We start from the raw sequence: 23,675 nt of genomic DNA, 5'->3' as shown, positions 1-23,675 counted from the left end.
TCAGGCTTGCGAGTTGGGATCATGTTGTGAGTTTACCTCGTGGTTGGGCATGTAAGATTTTGGCCCACTTATATGAGAGCAAATTTCTCACTTGTAGCGGAGGCATATTTAAAAGGAGCTTGCTTATTCTTCCTCCACCATCTCTGTTCTTTTTTTTCGTTTTCTTTTCATTTAATCTCTTCTCCTCATTCTTTTGCTTCGGTTCCAACGGAGTTCTTGGTTAGTAGGGGGCTAAATCCCACCTAGCCCATCAAATCAGCCCTTAGTCAGGGAGTAAGCATGACCTAAGTCAGCAATGTTAAACTCAAACCAAACATGCTTTAATTTTAATTTTGATGACACCATTTTATACAAATAGCGTTACGACACTGATATTTCAAATTCCACCCCTGGTGCAAATATCACATACACACTCTGCTCCATATCTATCATCTTCAATTTGATTTTCTTTTGGTCTTGCATGGCTTAAGATTGGAATGTGTGCTTGCACCCGATGCACATGATGTCATCAGCACTTGCAAAGCTTCTTCTATGTAATAATGTAATTATAGTTCACTTCGCAACTACTTAGTATGGCAAAAAAAGTTGGTGGTCACCACAAAACGTGAGTCCGTGACAACTATATGAACCCTCTGGAATGTCGTAATCTCCCCTAAGGACAGGTGCTTGAAAATTAACCACACGGAAGTTCATTAAGGAACTTTTGTTTTTGAGTTCAGTGCGACCATACAAAACCCTCAGCTTCATTAGGATGCACTAACATCTGTTTCTTTCTAATTAATAAAACCTGGAAAAAATATATATTGGCGACGAACTGGTCAATTAAAACGTCAGGAGCTTTCTATGCATTTTCCCGTGCAAATGTAAGTTATAACTGTTTGAGTTATGCTCTACTCCATCCGTTCTAAATTATATGTCGTTTTGACTTTTCTAGATGTATCTAGATACGGTATATCTAAGTGTATAACAAAGTCTATAAATCTAATAAAGCCAAATAACCTATAATTTGGATATAATTTGGGATGGGGGAGTATAATTTTTTTCTAGCAATGACAAGACAAATTAAGTAGACACACAAATTGACAGGTAAGCAAAAAAGTTATAAATTATTATTTATCTTTTAAGCATTGCTTCTGACTTCGAAGGCCAAAATATCAATTCTGTAAAAGCCCACGGAGTGAGAGAGGCCCAGTGGCCCACATTCGCACACCAACTACACGCTCATCAGTCGCTCACACAGTCCGAACTCCCGAGTCCCACCTCAAAAATCAAAAAGAGGAAAAGAAAAAGAAAAGAAAAAAAAGGAGGCGAAACCCTCCTCCCCCAACCCGATCTCTCTCGCTCCCTCCGGTTCCCCTTTCCGCCACCTCACCGCCGGCTTCGCCCCCAAAACCCTCGCGCCGGCCGCCGCCTCCCCGCCGCCTCCGGCCGCGCCATGCCCGTCGGCGCCTGATTCATGTCTCAGCCCCACGCCGCCTCGAAGCGTCCCTTCTCGTCCACCACCGCATCCCCCTCCCTGACCTCCCCTGCGCCGCCGCTTATGAAGAAGGCCAAGCACCCCGCCGCCGCCTCCTCCTCCTCCGCTGGGACCACCGAGAAGAACGGCATACACCTTGATGCCGCCGTCGCCGCCGCCGGCGGCGGTGGCAGCGGGCGAACGAACGGCGAGGAGGACACGGAGATGGTGCTCGCGGACCAGGAGGACCTACCCGCGCCCAGCGCGCAGGCCTCCGCGGGCGTCGCCGCCAACCTCTTCCGAAAGAAGGCCACGCTCCCGCAGCCGTCGACGTCGGCCCGCAAGCCCCTCCGCATCAAAATAGGTGCGCCCCCACTCTCTGTCTGCCGAATTGCTTACTGCACGTGTGGTTGATGGTCACCGATGGCCATGTGGCCGCAATTGATGCCAATTCTATTGTTTCGGATAAATTGTTAGTCAGCTCGCGGGCTAGCTCAAAGTTTTTTCCGTTGCCTGGTGCTAGCCTGATAGGGTTAAATCCACTAGCAGCAACTATCAGTTCACAGATCACTTGCGTGCCCTCACTCCCATCCCACAACCCGACCCGCCTAAAATTAGCTCTCTGATGCTCGCAATATGGAAATTGGCTAGATCTGTACACTGTTTCTGAAATAGTGGTGTTTTGTAGCCTACTACAGTACATTAGGTTTTCCTTTCTGGGAAATTGACTATTGTTTGGGGCTTTTGAGATTTCTTACTTTTTCATACCATCACACTGATCAGCAGAGGGATTTGTTCATAGTTATTTGCTTGTATATTTCTAGTACATACTTCGTTGTGTCACACTGTTTGGCTGGCTTTCTAAATAGATACTCCCATGCATTTGATTAATATAGAAAAGAGAGAGCCAATCTAGGAGGATCTGTTTTTCACTAAGAAGGGATAGGCATCGAAATCCAAATTCTAGCTGAAGAGTGGTGGGGGTGTACACTGATGCCTCAACTCAACTTGCTGAGCTAGGCTCAATTCCTATTTGATTAATATACCAAGCATCATCACGCAGCATTTGTTGGCAGCTATGCTTTGGCCACCCCAATATTTGGAAACGGGAACTTTAGTTTTTTTGGAACTATTGAGAGTCATTATGATTCATTGTTCCTTAAGCGCACACTATTTTATGATTTCCTTTCACTTACTACCACACCAGTTGCTGGCAAATTCACACTGTAACACATATATGCAACATGCTGAACATGTATATTTGAATTTCAGAAATCATTGGATATTCTTTCTACAACCTTTGCCTAAATGTCATCATCACTATGTCTAAATGCCATCCTGGTCATTTTGCATGCATTAGGTCAACCGAAACTGCCCAAAAATTTCGAGGAGGATACATGGGCGATTTTGAAGGATGCTATTACAGCTATTTTTCTGAAACAGAAACTTTCATGTGATGTTGAGAAACTCTATCAGGTTGTATTCCTGTTGCTTACACTCCAATGTTTCATGCTCCTACATTAGCATTAGAAAACTTAATAAATGTTTTTGTGCTGTAGGCTGCCGGTGATCTTTGTCTACACAAGCTAGGAGCAAACCTATATGAACGAATCAAGAAAGAATGTGAAATACACATAGCCGAAAAAATATCAGCACTAGTGGGTCAAAGCCCAGATTTGGTTGTATTTTTGTCTCTGGTCCAAAGAACATGGCAAGATTTTTGTGATCAGATGTTGATTATTCGTGGTATTGCTTTACTTCTTGATGTAAAATATGTCAAGAATGTTGCAAATATTTGTTCTGTGTGGGATATGGGGTTGCAGCTCTTCCGCAAGCATCTATCACTGTCCCCGGAGATCGAACACAAAACTGTAACTGGCCTTCTCAGATTGATTGAGAGTGAGAGGTATGGTTGTTCTTTTGTGATAAATTCTGTTAGTGATGTGTATGTCATGTTCTAATCTATTTCTGTCTGTAACTTACTTTTGTGGTTAATTGATGATACAAGGCAAGATCTGCTTTGCATTTGGTTGCATCAGAATGTAGGGTCATGATTTTTCCAGTCTTAGAAAGTACTTATATTTTGGATATTCCAAATTTGAGGTAGTATGCCTTTAATACGAATTCTGTAGCATTCAGTCCAACACTTCAAACCTACATATTTTTTTGTACTGTTTACATTAATTCAACAACAAAAATCCAATACAGAATGGATATTGTTTATTTAACATGAAACAACTTTTGAGGAGATGGAGATAGAACAAAACAGATGTTGCTATTAATACTGGAATCTGCAGAGGATGGTCATAGAAGCATGCCCATGTACTTGTATATTTTTACTGTATGTAGATTAGGATCATGTTTCTGATGCCCATGCTACAATCTTTATTGATCCACAGGCCACTAAATCTCAGCGCCCTTCTGGCAAACTATCGTGCAGTATATTTGCTTCATGTTACTATTATGTCCCAAGTTCGTACGAATATATGTTTCTGGTATAATGAAGATGTTAAAAACATAGCACTGGTTGTATTACGCCTTCACTTCTTGTGCTAACATGGAAATTTCGATGCCATCTATGATGTTTTGGACCACTTACTTCCCCCTCCAAATTCACACTTGTATGTTAGTTTAATTTGGTACCTCTGCTAGGTTGAATGAGGAACTAAAACAGTGTACTCAGACTTTAAGATATGTTCAATTTGGCCAAGAAGTGAAAAAAATGGTGTTTTGATTGTGCAAGCTGTGGTAATTGCATATGTGTGCGGAACACATTTTATATGACTGGACTTATGAACTGAAGGACCGTCTGTCTCAAATTATTAATAGTCCTGTCAACTATGAATATGGCTATTCAATATATTTATTCTTTTCTGATCAGGCTTGGTGAAGCAATAGATAGGACATTACTTAGCCATCTTCTGAAGATGTTTACTGCTCTGGGAATGTATTCTGAGAGTTTTGAAAAGCCCTTCCTTGAATGCACTTCTGAATTTTATGCTACGGAAGGTGTTAAATATATGCAACAATCTGATATTCCAGACTACCTGAAGCATGTGGAGGTAAGGATAGTTTTCCTTCTGTTATTTATGTTATTTACTCAGGTACAACCAGTCGGGCACACCATTTAACTGGTAATATGCACCTGAATTGTGCAGTCGAGGTTGCAAGAAGAACATGAAAGGTGTATTTTATATTTGGAAGCTAACACGCGGAAGCCACTGATTGCAACTACTGAAAAGCAATTGCTGGAGAGACATACATCCGCAATTATTGAGAAGGTGAACATCTGCTTTTATAATTCAGTTTCTTGTGTGCAGCTTGAGAAGCATGATTTTATACGTATCTTATTGGCCATGGGATCCTTGTACTGCAATAATGCTTTACTCACCGGCTTTTTTGTGTGTATGTCTGTTTCTTTTGTGCGTGGTGTTTTCAGGGGTTCACAATGCTTATGGATGCAAATCGTATAAATGACCTCTCGAGGATGTACAACCTTTTCCAGAGGGTTAATGCTGTTGAGCTGCTAAAACTAGCTCTTAGTGCATATATACGGGCCACTGGCCAGGGAATTATTGTGGATGAAGAAAAGGATAAAGAATTGGTTCCATTTCTTCTGGATTTTAAGGCATCCCTGGATAAAATATTGGAAGAAAGTTTTGCCAAGAATGAGGCTTTCTCCAATACCATAAAAGATTCATTTGAGCACCTTATCAATCTACGGCAGGTATGTGATGTTTATCGTTCTGCTTGACTTGTGTTCAGTATTACATTACTGCCTCTGTATGAATGTCAATACAATTCTTTTCATAGAAATCATTCTATCTTTATTTCTATCCTCTTATCTATTATTCTCTGGTTATGATGGCAACCATGTTGTTAAAAATTAAGATCCTTGAAACAAACAGTTTCTTCCAAAATTTTTTTGTTATCACATACTCTCTCCAATTCAGTACATAGGGCATATTAGGCTTCGAAAAAAGTCCATCCTAAAGTTTGACAAAAAATTAATCAAAGTATTCACATGCTTAGTATACAGAGGGTGTGTCACTACTTCACTAGGTTCTTAGTTCAAATATATTTGAGTAAGGTTTAGTTCCATAGCAACTGACAATATATTATAAGAGAAATTAGTGGACAAAGTATAATTTGAAAGACTTTCTCATACCATAGTGCGCCTTATAGAAAGAAATGGAAGGAGTTGATACAATAATTTGGATTTTTTTTTGTTCTAATTGTTCCTGCCAAATAAGTGACGAGGTCCATGCTCGTTTTCATGTCAACAGAATCGACCTGCTGAATTGATTGCAAAGTTTCTTGATGAGAAACTTCGAGCTGGCAATAAAGGGACCTCAGAAGAAGAGCTGGAGGGTATCCTCGACAAAGTTTTGGTCCTGTTTCGGTTTATACAAGTAAGTTATTGAGCTATTTCATTTGAAAATTAAATTGCATTTCTCCTTGATCAGCAATATAATTTCTAGAACTTTGTCGGTTGCATGCTAGATGCATTAGAGATATGGGGCCCTTTTGCTGACATTTGCACTTTATGTACTGGCAAGGTATTGGGGGAATAAGAACTTTGCAAAGGATTTATTGAAGGTTTAAGCTTAATACTGTAGATGCTATAGGTTTGGGTCTTCCCAAACAAGGTCATATTGGCTTGACTTTTTAGCCTACCTTACTAGGCTTCTTGGAAACACCAAGACCCTTGAAAATAGTACTATATGATGTAAAAATTTGTTGGATAATGAAAATAACAAATATTTTAGATAACCAAAAGTGCTAACTCTAAAAGGTCATATTGGCTTGACTTTTTAGGTGATCATGAGGAGCCTACCTTACTTGGCTTCTTGGAAACGCCAAGCCCCTTGGAAATACTAGTATATGATGTAATAAATTTGTTGAATAATGAAAACAATATTTTATTAGATAACCAAAAGTGCTAACTCTAAAAGGAATTCTTCATTTTATATTGATATTTCATCATGTGCAGGGTAAAGATGTATTTGAGGCATTCTACAAAAAGGATCTAGCTAAGAGGTTGCTGCTTGGGAAGAGCGCATCGATAGATGCCGAGAAATCAATGATCACAAAAGTAATGATGTCTTTCCTAGTGTTGAAATTGTAATTTTTTCACAGGTTCCAACGTATGTGGACAACTTAACCAATATGCTTCTGTTTGTAGCTCAAAACTGAGTGTGGAAGTCAGTTTACCAACAAGCTGGAGGGCATGTTCAAGGTAGCGATGGCTGTTATTACTTTGATGATCTCTCTAGTCTATCTTATTTTGCAAACTCGTATACTTGTATCGTTAGGTTCATCTAAATTATCAATATTTCTTTATATAGATTCAGTTCCCTTGTAACATTTGATGTGCTTGTTCGTTTCGTAGGACATTGAATTATCGAAAGAAATAAATGATTCGTTCCGGCAATCATCTCAAGCTAGGACAAAGCTTCCCTCTGGCATTGAAATGAGTGTCCATGTGCTTACAACAGGGTAAGCATTTTTTTGCCCCATTGCTTTGATACGAAAGCTGTGTAAATTGTGAACCAACTCTGCAGTGGATTATTGCATATCAGTTGCTAAGCATGCCAACGTGGTACTCTTGATGTTGTTGGTCATGTTGTTGTAGTTCTGATAAACCTGTAACTTACAGCTATTGGCCAACATATCCACCAATGGACGTGAAACTCCCGCACGAACTGAATGTGTATCAGGTTAGTATATGGCCTTGTTGGTGGTAGTAAATATTTTAATGAGTTTGTCTGGATATTTACTTGATCCTCTCCCCCCTTTTGACAGGATATATTTAAAGAGTTCTATTTGAGCAAGTACAGTGGAAGGCGTTTAATGTGGCAAAATTCTTTGGGACACTGTGTCTTGAAAGCAGACTTTCCCAAAGGCAAAAAGGAACTTGCTGTGTCATTATTTCAGGTGCATTTTCATCCCATTTTCAGTCCCTATTGGTTGTAACCATCTAAGATCAATAATTTATATTTTTTCCAACTTTCCTGTTGTCAGAGTGTGGTTTTGATGTTGTTCAATGACGCACAAAAACTAAGCTTTCTCGACATCAAAGATTCCACTGGCATCGAGGATAAAGAATTGAGAAGAACACTGCAATCACTTGCATGTGGTAAAGTTCGTGTTCTCCAAAAGGTGTGATCCTTTTTGCTTCACCATTTTTGCATTTTGAGTATGCAGTTTAGTTGTAAGTTGTAACTTGTGTCCTCAGATACCGAAAGGGAGAGATGTAGAGGATAAGGATGAGTTTGTATTCAATGAAGAATTTAGTGCTCCTCTCTACCGCATAAAGGTAGTATTTGTTTTGTTCATTTTGGCCGTGGTATGGTGTGATTTTGTTAGGCCATTAAACTTTGAACTGCTGTTGTATACTTCCAGGTAAATGCTATTCAGATGAAGGAGACAGTAGAAGAAAACACAAGCACCACTGAGAGGGTGTTTCAGGACCGGCAGTATCAGGTACTTTAACTCTCGATAGCAAATTGAAAAACCTGGCAGTTTAGCTGCAGAAAAGGCAGCTAGTTTTTTAATGTGTATTTGTAATCGGTTATCCTTGGAACTTGTACATAGTTAGCTTGAACAACATGTTGCGCTTGCTCAGTTGATATGTGCATGCTTTATGACATAAAATCTGCCCCCCATATTAATTTCAACACCATACTTTGGGTAGATTGGAACCGCTTTTTTCTTCATTCTTTTTATCTTCTAGCTTATGGAACTTCATTTTCCTGTTATCCTATCATAATCATTATGGGAATATATAGATATATAAATTATGTCTCTGCGAATTTATAACGCATTAATTTGACAAGATTCTTTTGGTTCTACCCAGGTCGACGCGGCCATCGTTCGAATAATGAAGACGAGGAAGGTCCTCAGCCACACCCTTCTAATAGCTGAGCTTTACCAGCAGGTGGCACCTCAGAATATAAATTTGGCCGTGTGTATCATTTACCTATCAGTTAACTTGAACCTGTTTAACTTCTTCCCTCATTTCAGCTCAAGTTCCCGGTTAAGCCAGCGGATATCAAGAAAAGAATCGAGAGCTTGATCGACCGAGAGTACCTGGAGCGAGACAGGAGTAACCCCCAGATCTACAACTACCTGGCTTGACAGCGCTTTGGTGTATCGTCAAAGAGATCGTGCTCACTTTATTGGCCAAAAAAAGACACTGTAAATTATTTTATTATCCAGTTCCTTGTTCTTTCCTGTTTTTGTTCTCCGGGAGGGAGTTGTAGCAGCTGCAACATGTCTGTACACGAGACCGATTTTTCAGTATAAAAAGTAAGCATAATGCATGTATCCGTTTACATGTTAGCCTGATTGATTATCTGACCTGCCCTGCGCCTCGATATGCGCCCCCCCCCCCCCCCCCCCACCAAGAAACAGGCAGACGCATGCACGCATATACTGTGCGCTGGTATTACGTTGTCAAATTTCATTCTCGTCCAAAATCTTTAAGCCGTGCTGGTGTTGTGGGTTACCACTATTTCTATGGCTCTGACTCTGAGTATGAAATTAAGGGTCTGTTTGGCGTATGACTCCAACTCCATATTTTTGAACTCCACTCGGAAACTCCATGCTTGAAGCAGAGTGTTTGGCTAGAGGTGTCCCCAACTACACGAAAGAACGTTGAAAAATGAACGGGTAATGTGAGAGCTGCATGATATGTTGCCGCATTATGTACGTTGAAAAATCAAGAACAGGCTATATGGATGGGCCGTACGAAAGCCCATATTCCCGAAGCCCAAGTATGAAACCAGTGCAGGCTTTGTCTAACCCAGTACGGCCAGTCGTCGTCTTCTCTACCTGGCGCTCTCCTAGATCAGATCACCACCACCGTCCACCACCGCCACCGTCACCGCTCTCGGTCGCCGGAGATCATCCTCTTCTCCGGCGACCACGCCACGCCGACCCCAGAGAAGGTTGGCTGCCCACCTCGAAGCCTCGGTTCGCGCTTCCCACCTCTGGTTCAGTCACCTCCCCCCTCCTAAATTTTGCTCGTCCCACGCTCGGACGAGCCCCGCTAGGGTTTTGGCCTGATGGATCCGCTCCGGAGCTACCTGGGGCGACTCCTCCTCGAGGAGATCACCCCGGTGGTGATGGTGCTGACAACACCGCTCGCCGAGGCGGCCTGCCGAAAGAGCGGCCTCAGCTTCGTCGACATGCTCGCCCCGTTCTCGCTCTTCAAAAAAATCGACGGTGATGCTCCTTCCAATGCTTTGGTTCAGATGTTCCAGTGCTGTGTCTGGTTTGTTTAGTTTTTGTGATCTCATGGAGGGTTCTGTGTCTCTGCGCGCGTTTGAGCAGTGCCCGTGCGAACGGCGAGCGAGGTGCCGTACAGGCTGCAGATGTTTAAGATTCGCATGGTTTACGCGTCCGACGTCCGGAAGGAGGACTATGAGGTGATCCGTGAACATTCTGGAATTGCTATTGTCGGTAGCTGTAGTTAGTTACTCCAGTGTTTGATATTGATGACCTCATTGTTTGGGAACAGGTGGCTGACGAGAGGATTAAGCCGGTGGTTTCTGAGGCCAATGAGAAGGCTCTTCCGGATTTGCTTTCAGACCCGCCGCAGCTTGAAGATGTACTTGGAAGTGAGATTCCCCACTCAGCTGATATTTGTATTGAAGTTCACATTGGACAAATTAATTGGAATGTAGTTTGAAATGTTACATTTATATGCTAATTGGATCAGCTATGAAACTAGGTAATCATATACTCCCTCCACCCAAATTATAGGCCGTTTTGTCTTTTCTAGTTGCTATGCACCTAGATATACACAGTCTAGATACATAGTAAAAACTATATATCTAGAAAAGACAAAACGAACTATAATTTGGCACGGAGGGAATATATATTGTAAGATTGGGGTTAAACAATGTCCGAACCCAACCATGTCAAGTTCTAAAAGGAAACTAGGAAATGGTCCCGATTAACTACATATTGTCATTCCACCTGGCACTTGTAACATGCCCAAGTAGTTCCTGAGAACTGCAAACAAGAATGGAAAAAAGACAGCAGAAGGATAGCTACTAGTAGAGCAGTGGCCTTGCGGCGGCAATGGCAAGGAAGCCATGGCCACCGGTGAGGTATGCACGGAGGTTGGTGATGATGTGCCCAGATGCTGAGGTGACTAGGCAAAGTGAGTTTGTGTGGTCATTTTCCATAGAAACGGGAAGTGGAATAGCGATCTGTGATGGGTACATGTTGTTCCATTGCAATGGTTCCGAGCAACACGGACAATAGTTAATGGGCTGGTTGCTGCTACCTAGGTTGGCAACACCTGGCTCTGCTCCTGAAATGGCATAAAAGATTAATAACTTATGTGGCGAGGATAGTAGAATGTGTGTTCACAAAAGAAGGAATAGCCGTGACTTTTAATGAGTAGCCACAAGCTTTCCATCAAGATTGCTTGGAGTTACAGCCTAATTCAGGTGGTTGTTTGTAGAGATGAAGTTGCTTTGCATGCATTCTATAAAGTGACAGCTCAAATTGCCTGTAAATGGTGTGTAGTAGAATGTGATGCTTGGTTCTGTGTGTGCCTTGTGTTACTGAATTGGGCAAATTGGTTCATCTGGGAAGTATGCTGGGAAAAGGTTGCGAACATTACTTGTTACTTCAAATGTCTGTCTCTCTTTGGCTGGGGCTCTGATGTATCCAAGCGTCAGATGTCACGGGTTGCTCTTGTTAGTGTTTCTTTTAGGAACTGAGCCTAGCTTGGTTGAGGGTTTGGCTGTACATTGCCAAGGCGAATTTGGGTGCATTTTTTCTTCTTAATATAAAGCCACCTAGGTTCTCCTAGGTTGGTCATTAGTGTTTCTTTAGTTGTCATGTCTTAGTCAAGTCAATTTGCAATATCTGTGAAGCTCAATTGTGCGAATATTGTTTGGTAAATTTTACATATGATTCATTTATTATATAATTTCAGAGCCTGAAGCTGAGCTGTGCCCATTGTGGATAAAGAAGTTCAATAGAGAGCTAATGCAAACGTTATCCTATTCGGAGCATGAGACGTTTGACCATCCCGTGGCATGTGAGATATGACACTTTCCTGTTCTTAACTGGTCATTCTGTTTCCATAATATTTTCTTGCTTATGCTTTAAACTATTATTAACAGGTCTTCTGGTTGTGTCGTCAATGGATAAAGAACCCATCAGCAAATTTGTTGATCTCTTCAACACAAATCAGTTGCCTTCTCTTTTAAATGAAGGCATAATGGATCCTCAAATTTTGAAGCATTATCTCGTACTTCATGACCAACAAGAGGGGCCGCAAGACATGTATTATTCCTCACCTTTTTTTGTACTACTAAAGAAGACACCCTTTTAAGCAAGGCATTCATGATGTTAAAATTATTTTAGAAAAACCTAGCTGGCGTTTGTTCTTCATACCTAACCAACCTCTTAGGAATGGACCAAACATAATTGCTTGTGAGTCTGTATTGGTAAAATGGTTATAAAACCGAACCATCTTCATATTTGGCCGTTCACCATTTTTAGGATTCTCTGTCTTCACCAAGGTTTGACAGACTTCCTCATAGTGTTTAGTTTCTCATGTGCCCTATTGCCTTTATTATTCATGTCTTGTTACTTCCCAAATTCTACATTTGAAGGGCTCGTTTTCCTAACTTAATGCTATGCCATTCCACTTGTCTTATGTCTGCTTCTGTGTTGATCATATCTGTAGTTTATTTCAGTTATTTGATGCTTGTGTATCAGTATTGTTGACTTTTAGTGCTTAAAGCTCTCTCTTGTTGTTCACTGATGTTACTTTAGCATTTACCCTGTTCAATTATAATTCATCTGTTTTTGTTTAATAGTCAAACTGACCCATCCATGACTGCATATAACTTAAACACTTAATGGTGGAGTGACTGTTTCTTAAAAAAAAATACGATTTCAGACCTCCTCCAGAACCAATGGACTTATAAGCTGAAAGACTGCCCCCCATGAGAGATACTCAGTCCAGTTTGAACTTGATAGACATTGAAAACTTAAGCTTCCTGGAATTATAAATTTCTCCAGCTTTTTAGGGAAGTTTGAGCTCCTCTTTTCCTTTGTTCCAAGAAGATGAAGCCCTCTAAGTAGCAGTGTCTCATAGAAGCATACTTCTGGAGGAAGCAAACTCCCATTCAAACTGCATGTGGCCTCTGATATAAACCTCATTAAAACTAAACACTGCATCTTTCTAATTCTTATATGAGTAAGAACTTTGTTTGCATTAAAAGTAAATACAACTGCCGTTGGGCAATCAAAGAGCAGAGAACTTGAATGGTGTGATATTAAGATTATCTGAACCACTTGCTTATAGCTTCTTGCAATTTAATCTAATTTTCTTTGATATCTGATTTGTCAAGTCTGTTTTGAGTACTTTACAGAAAACCAGTCTTTTTTGTCATAGCTGCAGAAAAATCCGTCAATACAGTCTGACGTTTGAAGTTCAAATTATATACGCAATATTTGCTTTTTGCTGACCCATATTGTTTTGTACATGAAGAGCTGTGAACGTCTTAGCTGAAATGAGGAGCACCCTTGGTTTGAACGACTGTAAATTATTATGTATAAATTCATCTACAGAAGCAGATGGTAGTAATACTGACAACTCATGGCTACCTTATGTGAGCATGCTGAATTACTTCACTTCGAATTACAGTAATGTGTTCAATTTTCAGCAAATATGCAATCTACTTATAGCCTTTTCACAACTAAATGCAGAAAGCTCTTGGTTTGAACAATCGTGAAGGAACCTGTTTGCTTAGCATGGATGATTTGAATGAGGTATTACATACAGCATTTGGTCTATACCATGCATCTGCTTTTCCATTGTGCTTTGCTGGGCGCAGAAAGTTTCATGGTACTTAGTTCAGCATTTCATGCCACCTAACGACTCATCTGTTGGGTGGGTATTTTTGGGTGGGTTGAAGGATCGTTGAGTTTCTTGTATTCAATTGGTTCAAGGTTAATATGTGCCCTGATGCCAAGGATGGCACATCAAATTGTTACTCATCTATTTAGTGATCTATTGTTGGGTTGATTGATTGAAGGAATGTTGAGCTTTACAGTTAGTGTTGAAGTAAAGGTATTGTATCCAGTTCATTTAAGATTTTTTATGGGCAATAATGCCAAGGAGGGCACATCAAACTGTTCTGTTATTTTTCTTGCACTAGATCACTTTTCTTCAATTCTTCCATTGTTGGTGCGGTGTCACCTGCAGTGTCTCAGCTGTCAGCCAAGCTTTAATTGCTGAGTTTGTTTATTTCAGATAAAGGACTTCATGCAAGATTTTGCTTCTAATCATATCATCCCCTACATGGAGCAAAAGATACGTGTCCTCAATCAGCAGGTATGCAGTTGAATTTTTGCTATTTCATTATATTCATCCTATCTTTTCCCAACAAGATTCAGTACTGTTTTAGGTAGCCACAACAAGAAAGGGTTTTAGGAATCAGATCAAGAACTTGTGGTGGAGAAAGAGAGATGATGTCCCAGAAGCTCCAAATGGGCCAATGCAAGTGATTATTCTAGATCTTGCTACTTTTCACTGTACATGCATGATCTTTCTTAATATGTAGTAACACTATTATCTTGAACAGGTATACGTTCACCTCCATAGAATCACAGATCAGAGTTCTGGGTGATTTCGCCTTCATGTTACGAGACTACGAGCTTGCTTTGTCAAATTACAAATTACTTGCTACAGATTATAAGCTCGATAAGGCTTGGAAGCGATTTGCTGGTGTGCAGGTGAACATTTTTTTTTTTGCTTGTTTTGTTGTTGTACAGGTGCCTAGTCTCTGAGTTTGTCGTATAGGAACAACTAGGATTGCTATTCGGATGAAATATCCTGGTGGAGCCATGCATATGCCATCCCCACCCGTATGAGCCCAAGCCCACAACATATTAGTGCAAAGTTGCAGCAGGTAGCAAGTCAGCTGATAGCCACTTAATGCCCACAAGCCCACGATGGGCACGAACTCCTACAGATCCTCTATTCCTCCGCAATTCCCTTATCCATTATTCCTCCACAATTCCCTTGTCCTTTCTTTGCAACACAACACAACAGCTCAACTTGCCAATCTCTGCACTCGTTTGCTGACGCACAGCGGCACAGGCTTGCCTTGTTGTCGTCGACCTTCATGAACTTTCGTGCTCATCTTGCTGCGCTCTCTGGCTGCCAAGCTTCCTGAGCACCACCTTAACTAGCCAGCATGTTTGCGTTTTCTCTGCTGCATGCCATTCCATTGACCATTATTTCCTTTATTGCTTGCCACTATCAAGAACCTGCAAGTTCACGCATGGTAGATGTATGTAATCGCCTGCCAACCTTGTATTTTCCCACGCTCGCTGGCCCAGCTTGTATGTTCCCACGCTCACTGGCCCACCTTGTATGTTCCCACGCTCACCAGTGCTTTTGCAAACTTGTAAACCTATGATACTGGCAATAGGGCACTGCAGAAATGTTGCACAGTTTTTTTTTTCTTGGACACACAGGAGAGCTGCATATCATTATATTAAGAAGGAAGGGTAAAGAACCTTATACGGTTCTTGGATTGTTTTTTCATGAGTTGTAGAATAACCTTAATGTGCATTATGGCCCACTGTCCAACACTGCCACTAGCTATTCACTTCATGATTATTTATACGACCTTTTGCAGGAGATGAGTGGACTCTGTTATTTCATGTTGGATCAGTCAAGGAAGGACGCCGAATATTGCATGGAAAATGCCTTCAGTACATATCTGGTATTTATTTTTACAAATTCACTTCTAGGTTTAGGCAAATGGTTATATCCTTCTTATGGCTTATTATTTTAATTTTGTGGATATGTGTTCTATTGTAATGCGCTATTGCCCCATGTTTCATACACAGTACAAGGGGCCAAGCCCCGTGTTGCACTATTTTCTCACTATCTGGTGGTTAATGAATAACCAATGCAAGCCTAAATGGAGCATTGATTGCAACAAAATAGCAAGGGTGCTTACGTCAATATTCATGCGCAATGTACATTTAACTTACTCTGCAGATGGTCTGTCATTTGACTCTTCTGTTCATGGAATGTCAGCTTAATCAGTAAAGCTTTGAATTTTGATGTTATGGTGCTGGATACTATAAGCGCCATGCTGGTGATACCTGGCTCCAGGCCCTCTATGTGTTGTACCAAAATTCTGTATAGAACTGGGGATAATAGCTGTTTCAGGCCACATTGCCACATATTCATTCTAGTATGTAGTTTCTGAGTTAATTCAAGAACATCTACCGTGTCAGAATGTGAGGTTTCTTCCTTTGTTTGAAAATACCCTCTTCAATATTAAATTACTCAACTGTTCGAATCTGAAGACCTTTGATGTATTTTAGAAGAAACATTTGGGATGCAAAGAAATGGAATATGATGCCCATGGCAAGATGTTACTCGCTTATGACATTTAGATAACATCTTAGACTCTTAATTTTTCCTGTTTGATCTTCCTCTCGTTCATTCAGAGTGCAATTCACCATTGCATATTTGCAGAGAATTGGATCGTCCGGGCAGAGGAATGCCACTAGATGTGGCCTTTGGTGGGCAGAAATGCTTAAAACAAGAGGACAATATAGGGAGGCGTCAAGTGTGTATTTCCGTGTTTCTAATGAGGTAGTTTTTCTCTTCTTTTTGTTTGTTGCAGGAAGCATTTTAATTGACTAGATATAATGTTGATTGGCATTTTTTCTACTCAGGAACCTTCTTTGCATTCTGCTGTACTGCTTGAGCAAGCCGCTTCTTGCTATCTATTATCAAGTCCACCTATGCTTCGGAAGTACGGATTTCACCTAATCTTAGCTGGGAATAGCTACTACATGTCTGATCAGGTTCAAAATAATTTTTCTCCGAGTTATAATCACTTTAGAAGTTGATTGAATCTTTGTTGAATCCTGATCGTTCTTTCTTTAAATGCAGAAACAACATGCTGTTCGGGTGTACAGAAATGCTCTGTTCGTTTACAAACAAAACCCTTGGAGTTACATCAATGATCATGTACATTTTAATGTTGGAAGGTAGTTGGGTGTTTTTGGCTTCTATCCAATTTTATTTGTCTTTACGCTTCTTGACTCTTGGTTTACAAATAGGTGGTATGGAGTTCTTGGGATAATTGATGTAGCCATTAAGCACTTGCTGGAGGTCATCGCTTGTAGCCATCAGTCGCTGGTTACACAAAACATGTTCCTCAATGATTTTTTCCATTATGTTCAGGTTCTTGACCATCTAATAGACTTTGCACCTTATTGAACCGTAACTTTTAGTGCATTTCTAATTTTGTGATTTTGTTTTGCTTATAGAGCATGGGGAAGAAGTTTGATGTATACAAGCTTCAACTTCCTGTTTTTAACATGTCATCGCTCAGAGTGATACATGAAGATCATCGCACTTATGCATCAGATGCAGATGTAAGGCCTAAACAAGATTAAACTATGACTTAAACCTGGTTAACTTCTTAACATGTGTTGGTTGTCTTCTGTAACAGGTTGGCGTTAGTGAAAGCACTTGGCATGAGCTGGAGGAAGAATTGATCCCATCATCATCAGTAGTCAGAACAAACTGGCTGGATACTCAGCCTAAATCTTCAAGAAAATACAAGGATTCCAGTGTTTGTGTGGCTGGAGGTAACATGTTTTACATATTCATGGTTACTACACCTAAGGAACCAGCTGAACATGAGATCAAACCATGAAACCCAGAACTCTGTCTGGAATTGTCTGGTATACCGCTGAGATGTGGCCCAAACCTTTCAATTTACTAGCCTAGTGCAGAGTAGTATCTTTTTTGAGATAGGTGCACACTTGTCTTTGAGTGCGATCTTGTATTCACGTCAGTTGTTGGATGATGGATAGATGCACCTTCTGTTTTAGGGCTTGAGTTGATAGTGCTGTGCATCTTCCTTAGTAACAGATGTGGTCTGGCCAGATCAGGCTGACCAATAGGAAGCAAATTGGTTTGTCCAAGCTGTAGATTAGCCACTGCTTGAAGTGGTGCAGCAGTAGTAGAAGGCAACATGAGGTTGAGGGAGTGGGCATGAGAAGGAGATGAGGAGGCCTCGAGTAGAGTCTATTGTTGTTTGAGCTTGAAGGATAGATCTTACCAACTGAATTGATATTTAGCCAGTCATTTGGCCTAGTCGGTGCTGATAACTTTTTAGCTCAATCATTGACAGGATATTGGTTCCATCAAACAAGGTCTCTTATGTTCTGCTTATGTTTTAGTTACAAGCTTATGACCTAGCTACAGGATCTTTAACCAATTTTGACCAAAGCTGAACCGTTCGTTTTTGGGAATGTTCATCAATGAAGCTTCGTTCTGCATAAGACTAGAAAAAATGGTTCTTGGTACCCAATTATTCATAAGCCTGAGAAATCCCAGAACTATTGTGTTCATATCTTATGAGCCTTTGGCAAATGACTCCTGGAGAGTGTCTTCCAACAAAACTTTGGAGCACTAAGCGTTATGTGAAGTTTCATGTTAATTTCTTGATGAATTGTAAAGGCACAAAGTAGACTTAAATTGGGTTCAGATTAGTGACGTGATCTCCTTTAGACCCTTTTGTGCATCACTTTTACTATGTATATAGCATTCTGATTTCCTTTTTTCGCTGGTTGCAGAAGCAGTAAAAGTGAGCGTTGAGCTTAAGAATCCTCTGCAAATTCCTGTTGATGTTTCTGGCATCTCTCTTATATGCCAACATTCGACCAATTTGGATGCTTTAACTTCTGGTATTCAATTTTCCTTGGACTTTTTTCCCATCAGAAATCCATATTAGAAGAATTATGCTTATTGTTGACGCATTACATCCCTCATCCAGATGTAAGTGGGTTGACCTTGGATGGTGGTGAAGATAAGGTTAACACAGAGCCATCTGTTTCAGTGTAAATATTCTTTTCCTAACTATCCAGGTCTTGTTCGTGTAGATGTTTTTTGTTCCACCCAAATTTCTAATGACTTATTGCTGTTTTTGGTTGAACACTGCAGATTTGAGACCGATGAAGAAAATTTCGTAGTGTCAAAGCTTGACATTATATTAGGAGGTGGTGAAAGTAAAAGAGTATGATTCCATTTCTTGCCTTTTATCTCCGCACAATATTGTGTGTACCTTGAATCTTGTCAGGATGCCTTCACCAACTGATTCGCTACAGCAGATCCAACTTTTCCTTAGTAAAAAAATAAATGAACAGATCATATATTTTTAGGGGCTGAATGGGGGAAGATACTTAAGGGTCTATTTGCTATTGATGGGCTGTGCTGTTGGATCTGTTATTTACTGAGATTTATTACAGTAAGATTTGCTGTTTACGCACAAATAAGAAAGATGTTAATGACCAGCTCTTATATTCCAAAGAACGGTTGAATGTTGTGTAAAAAAACACCACTCATACATACCCTGATAAAGCCTGTTCAATTCAATGAAACATATCCATCATTTTGCTCGGTATCCTTTAACCAGTCATATGCTATTAGTATTTATATTCATTTATTTCAATTTCTTAAATCTGATTTAACAAGAGATGTGCAGTGAAATCACAAGAAGGGTCATCTTTCCTTTAAAAAAAGAAAGATATAACTAGGGTTAAATACTACACCAATTACTACCTTGTTTGTCACTGTTTCACCAAGTACATCAATTTGTACATGCAGTAGATAGTTGTTCCGTTCTTGACTGAGAAGCACCTTTTCATTTTTTTTTCAGCCCTTTATTTTTGCAGATTTGATGTGTTTGGCAATTATTGTTTCATATAGGTATTCTGAATTTCTGTTAATAGTCTTTTAAAATAATTGTTCATTCATTTCCAATCCCATTAGGTGCAACTTGATGTTACTCCAAAAGTTGAAGGTATTCTGAAGTTGGTTGGGATATGGTGGACACTTTCAAATTCCGTAGTAGGATATCAATACTTCGAATTTGATGCTCAAAAGAAAAACAAGAAAGGGAAAAGAGGCCATCGTCGTTCTTTGAACAACAGCTTGGTTGTAATCAAGGTTATAATCTATCCAGATTTCTCTCATATATTATTTTCTGATGATATGTGTGAAGTTTTAAATTCTTTGCATACAGGGTTTACCAAAACTTACAGGATCTATTGATCGCATGCCGACAAAAGCATTTGCTGGTGATTTACAGCTGCTCAAATTAAATCTGAGAAACCATTCAGAATATGCTGTGAAGGTAGAATTCTTGCCACTTATCTTACTCTTGTTTCTTATTCTGATAATTCTTGAAGACTTGCTGAGTTTTTTTTACAAATGACCATAACTTTATGCAAATATGAAGCACCATATTATTTGTTAACTCATTACAATCCCTTAATGCAGGGCATAAAAATGAAGATCAGCAACCCAAGATTTTTAATTCCTGGTGATTCATCGGACATTGGCCTCAAGTTCCCGCACTGCTTAAAAAAGCACATGCAATCAGAAATCAATCTTGTACCATACAAAAGCACGAAGGAAAATTTCAAGGGTTTGCTCTTTGCATTTCCTCAGGTGAGGTGGTTTACGGCAGCCATTTTTATTTTTGCACTTGAAGAGTCCCATTGACGTTTGTATGTTTCTTTGCGGTTTCTTTTATGCTGATTCTTTTACAAATATTGACCATCCTTTTTTTTGTCCAGGATATTGAAATTCAAGCAGGTGCAACACTCTCGTGGCCTATTTGGTTTCATGCTGCAACTCCCGGAAATGTTTCTCTTTATATATCTATATATTATGAAATGGAGAGTTCCAGTGATATTAAATACCGCACACTGCGCATGCATTACAATCTTGAGGTAACATGCTTTCATCATGTATAACCCTTATACTTAAATAATATGTTTTACAGAAATTGCTGGTTACAGTGTCATGTTGGAAACTTTTGATCTCCTAAACTGATTATATTTGGAATCAGGAGTATTTGGATTGTTAGCACATGCATAATACTTATATGTGTTTTCATAAAATGCTACCAGACTTTCGTTTGGTGGTCAGGGTTCTCTGAAAAGGTCTTTCTGATACAATGTAGGAAGGATAGATTGTGTATAATGGATGGGTTGTATTGCTTGAACCCCATGAGCTGTTTATTTAGGAGTACATAGCTTGGAGGGCAAGGAGCCTCTCCTAGAGATAAGGAAAGATAAGGGATTGCAATCGATCCTAAACTTATATCTGGAGTTGCATAGTATACTCGCAGTTTCGCTACACTACATATGGGTGAGACGTTGAGTGTGCTCCTAACAAAATTACTTTACAAGGGTAAAATTGCTAAATTGTTAGTGATCCAAGATCATGGTGTTTCTATATGTTGTCCTGTATACAGTACTAGTCTTTGTACTCTTAATTTTTGGAATGGAGGAACAGACTGGTTGTTCTGTGCATGCTATTAATTTTATGTTTATTATCCTTTGGTTAATCATTTACTGCCATAATTTCCTAAACAGATCAGATTTTAAAGCTGCAAATAATTCTTTTTACAGGTCTTGCCATCACTTGACATATCCTTTGCTATAAGTATGTCCTCATCAATATTACAAGAGTATATAGTTCGCATGGATGTCAGGAACAAGACCCCATCAGAGTCATTTGTACTTCATCAGTTGTCATGTGTTGGCAGTAAATGGGCAGTTTCAGCATTGCCTTCGTGCAGTTCTATCAGCTCTGTTGAAACAGTATCAGCAAATCAGGCCGTGTCATGCTTCTTCAAGATTAAGGTTGAAGGCGCACTCTTTAATAAGCTGTCGAGACACTTTTACAAGCCATGTTTTGCATTGCTTTATCTTATACGCTTGTTCATTATGTTCTGTAAATTCAAGGTTGTGATATGTTTTCCATTGCATTCTTCTTTTTAAGGATTTTGAGGCTGATTCATGTAAAGAGGCGGACAGGGGTTCCTACAGAACTGATATGACTTTATATCCTGGGAGCAGCGGAGATGTGTTTGACATTGCTCGATCTCCTTTAGCTGATTTTCACTTTCAAGAAAGATATAGGCAAGGCAAGTTAGTAAAGGTCAGTTCTAACTTAGACTATGACTTACTATACCACTCTGGCATCACTTTACAGCTTTTTTTGCATGTTGTTTCCAAGAGTTACCTCGGTAGGGTCACGACTCAACACAAACTTGACTGGCAAACTGGGCAGTGGAACTGCGGGCATGTGCACATTTTTTGTCATTTTGAATGATGATTATTCTGACCTGTACTTGATAACTGTTCAGGGGCCATGCAGCCTTCTTGATTTTGTTCTGATCTCAAAGGCAGCTGGTAACTCTTCCGAGCCTTCTCCAGACTTGCAACTACTTTCTCATCACACATGTCATTGCAGGCAAGTGACAAACCTGTACACAATTGGACATTTTTTTTGTTGGCCTTTTGGTGGTTTTGAATATATGCTGATCCTATCTTCTGTTTCCTTAGTGCCCTTAGCCAGAGCCCTGTATGGTGGATTATGGAAGGACCTCGAACAATTACTCATGATTTTTCGAAGTCTTACTGTGAGGTTAGCATCCAGTTGGTAATTCACAATTCAGCAGCACATACGAGTTCGGTGAGAGTGGTTACTTCTGATGTCATGCCAGAGAAAAGCCAAACTGTCCATCCACATGATCCTTCCAGTGTTCAGGGTGGATGGTATGATGTCTCATTGGAAAATGACATCAAGGCGATCTCTAGTGCCAAGGGTACACAACATGAGAAGCAATCTTCAAAAAGCATTTCACCATATGTTTGGTGTTCATTGAGTTCTGCTCAAATTGAGCTCCAACCAGATAGCTGTGCTAGAGTTCCTCTAAAAGTATGCATATTTGCACCAGGCACATACAATTTTTCCAATTATGAGCTGCAATGGAAAGTGCATCCATCTGAGGGAGCACAAGTGGATGAAAGTAAAAATGGGTCATCCGGTAGCGGTCAAGGACATCCTTTTTATGTTACTGTTCTTCAAAGTGTCTAGGGAATCACCAGGCTGAAGAGATACACCTTGGACATCCATGTAGTTCAGCTTGGAACTCAGGAATTACATCCAATGGCAATGGAGCAAGAGCCTCGCTCCACCGATCCAATCCTGTGTGGCTGTGTAAGATGGCACTCAATTAGTTCCCTGACTGAATATAGTATATGAATATACGTGGATATGCGCACGATTGTTCTGGTTCAGTGCTGATATATTTACGCAAAGTCCAGGTTGATGATAAATTCCGGTCAGTACATGTATACAATTGTTGGTGGTAAAATTTTGAGGGACAAGCGTTGGTAACGGATGATAGAGACTTGACAATACAGGTTTTGCTTGTGCAATTGTTGATGTGGTTAGTAGCCAGTAGGATCGTGTACTATTCTTGTACATCCTGTTTAATCTTAACACACTGCTAGACGTTTTCTCAGATGCAGTATGTAGTGATAGTTCAATTAGATAAATTTTCTGTACTTTTTTACAAGGTAATCAGGCAATCTTCTTGATAACATTGCTGTATGGACAATGATAAATTTTGTTTGCCCAATGTTTGTTGAGGCCATATGGTATATTGATTCCCTTTTTTCCCCATAATAGTTGATTAGTCGACTGTGTACCTTTGTGCCTATATAACTCTGTTGTTTATCTTGCTTTACACAATGATGTCCACATTATTTTCCTGTGTGGCTGTGTCTGAGTGGCGCTGATTACCTTGAAAGGTTATTACAGTGCTCCTCACATTGCTCGTTTTGCCTCTTTGCTATAGTTCTTGGTTGATTCGCTTGTGCGAGTCGGGCTCGGACCGCAACCTTCCGTTCCGGCCCTGCGCGCGCCACGGCTTGAACGCACCCCGCCTCCGTTTCTCTCACCTGCCCGACTCCGAAGCGGCCGCGAGCCCTCACGTCCGGGGAATAAAGCGAAGCACCGGCGGGCACGATCGCTCCAAAACCCAAGGAAGCGCGCGAGTCCGTGACCAGCAGCGGCAGCTGATCTGCACGCCCACGCTATCCGACGTCGTTGCAGCTACAGGTAACCAACCGCGGCGCTCGGCCGATGGAACAGCCGACCATGGAATCGATGCTCCAATCCATGGAACACGATGTGGGGCTTGTGGTGGAGGAGCTCGAGGTGGCCGACCTGTCGCGGACGTGCCGTCGCGACCGGTTCCGCGGCATGTGCGCGCGTGCCTTCTGCTCCCACTGCTGCGGCCCCACCACTCGGCCATCTGCTTCCACGACGTCA

General features: G+C 40.6%; 2 protein-coding genes across 2 annotated transcripts; both read left to right on the top strand.

Annotated features, from left to right (window-relative positions):
* The first annotated feature begins 1,294 nt into the window (after positions 1 to 1,294).
* LOC117839128 (cullin-4) lies at positions 1,295 to 8,800 on the top strand. The gene is made up of 17 exons (XM_034719392.2): positions 1,295 to 1,820; positions 2,817 to 2,932; positions 3,016 to 3,362; positions 4,338 to 4,518; positions 4,615 to 4,737; positions 4,896 to 5,183; positions 5,743 to 5,868; positions 6,450 to 6,551; positions 6,642 to 6,695; positions 6,849 to 6,955; positions 7,116 to 7,176; positions 7,262 to 7,393; positions 7,481 to 7,618; positions 7,695 to 7,775; positions 7,862 to 7,942; positions 8,316 to 8,396; positions 8,483 to 8,800. Exons 1-17 carry the CDS (start codon positions 1,457 to 1,459, stop codon positions 8,594 to 8,596), a joined length of 2,496 nt encoding a protein of 831 aa, XP_034575283.1. The 5' UTR covers positions 1,295 to 1,456; the 3' UTR covers positions 8,597 to 8,800.
* Positions 8,801 to 9,260: 460 nt separating this feature from the next.
* On the top strand, positions 9,261 to 23,027 carry LOC117839127 (uncharacterized). Its single transcript, XM_034719391.2, has 28 exons — positions 9,261 to 9,685; positions 9,794 to 9,888; positions 9,981 to 10,080; positions 11,415 to 11,519; positions 11,605 to 11,767; positions 12,984 to 13,104; positions 13,202 to 13,264; positions 13,749 to 13,829; positions 13,903 to 13,994; positions 14,080 to 14,230; positions 15,142 to 15,228; positions 15,996 to 16,115; positions 16,199 to 16,330; positions 16,419 to 16,516; positions 16,589 to 16,712; positions 16,799 to 16,906; positions 16,984 to 17,122; positions 18,116 to 18,226; positions 18,316 to 18,379; positions 18,483 to 18,555; positions 19,311 to 19,487; positions 19,564 to 19,674; positions 19,821 to 19,991; positions 20,120 to 20,275; positions 20,960 to 21,193; positions 21,333 to 21,491; positions 21,700 to 21,806; positions 21,899 to 23,027. Exons 1-28 carry the CDS (start codon positions 9,526 to 9,528, stop codon positions 22,431 to 22,433), a joined length of 3,837 nt encoding a protein of 1,278 aa, XP_034575282.1. The 5' UTR covers positions 9,261 to 9,525; the 3' UTR covers positions 22,434 to 23,027.
* Positions 23,028 to 23,675: the final 648 nt, after the last annotated feature.

Source organism: Setaria viridis, chromosome 9 (assembly GCF_005286985.2).
Source record: "Setaria viridis chromosome 9, Setaria_viridis_v4.0, whole genome shotgun sequence".
NCBI lineage: Eukaryota > Viridiplantae > Streptophyta > Magnoliopsida > Poales > Poaceae > Setaria > Setaria viridis.
Note: the sequence above shows the minus strand (reverse complement) of the source record. Positions and strands in the feature narration are given on the sequence as shown.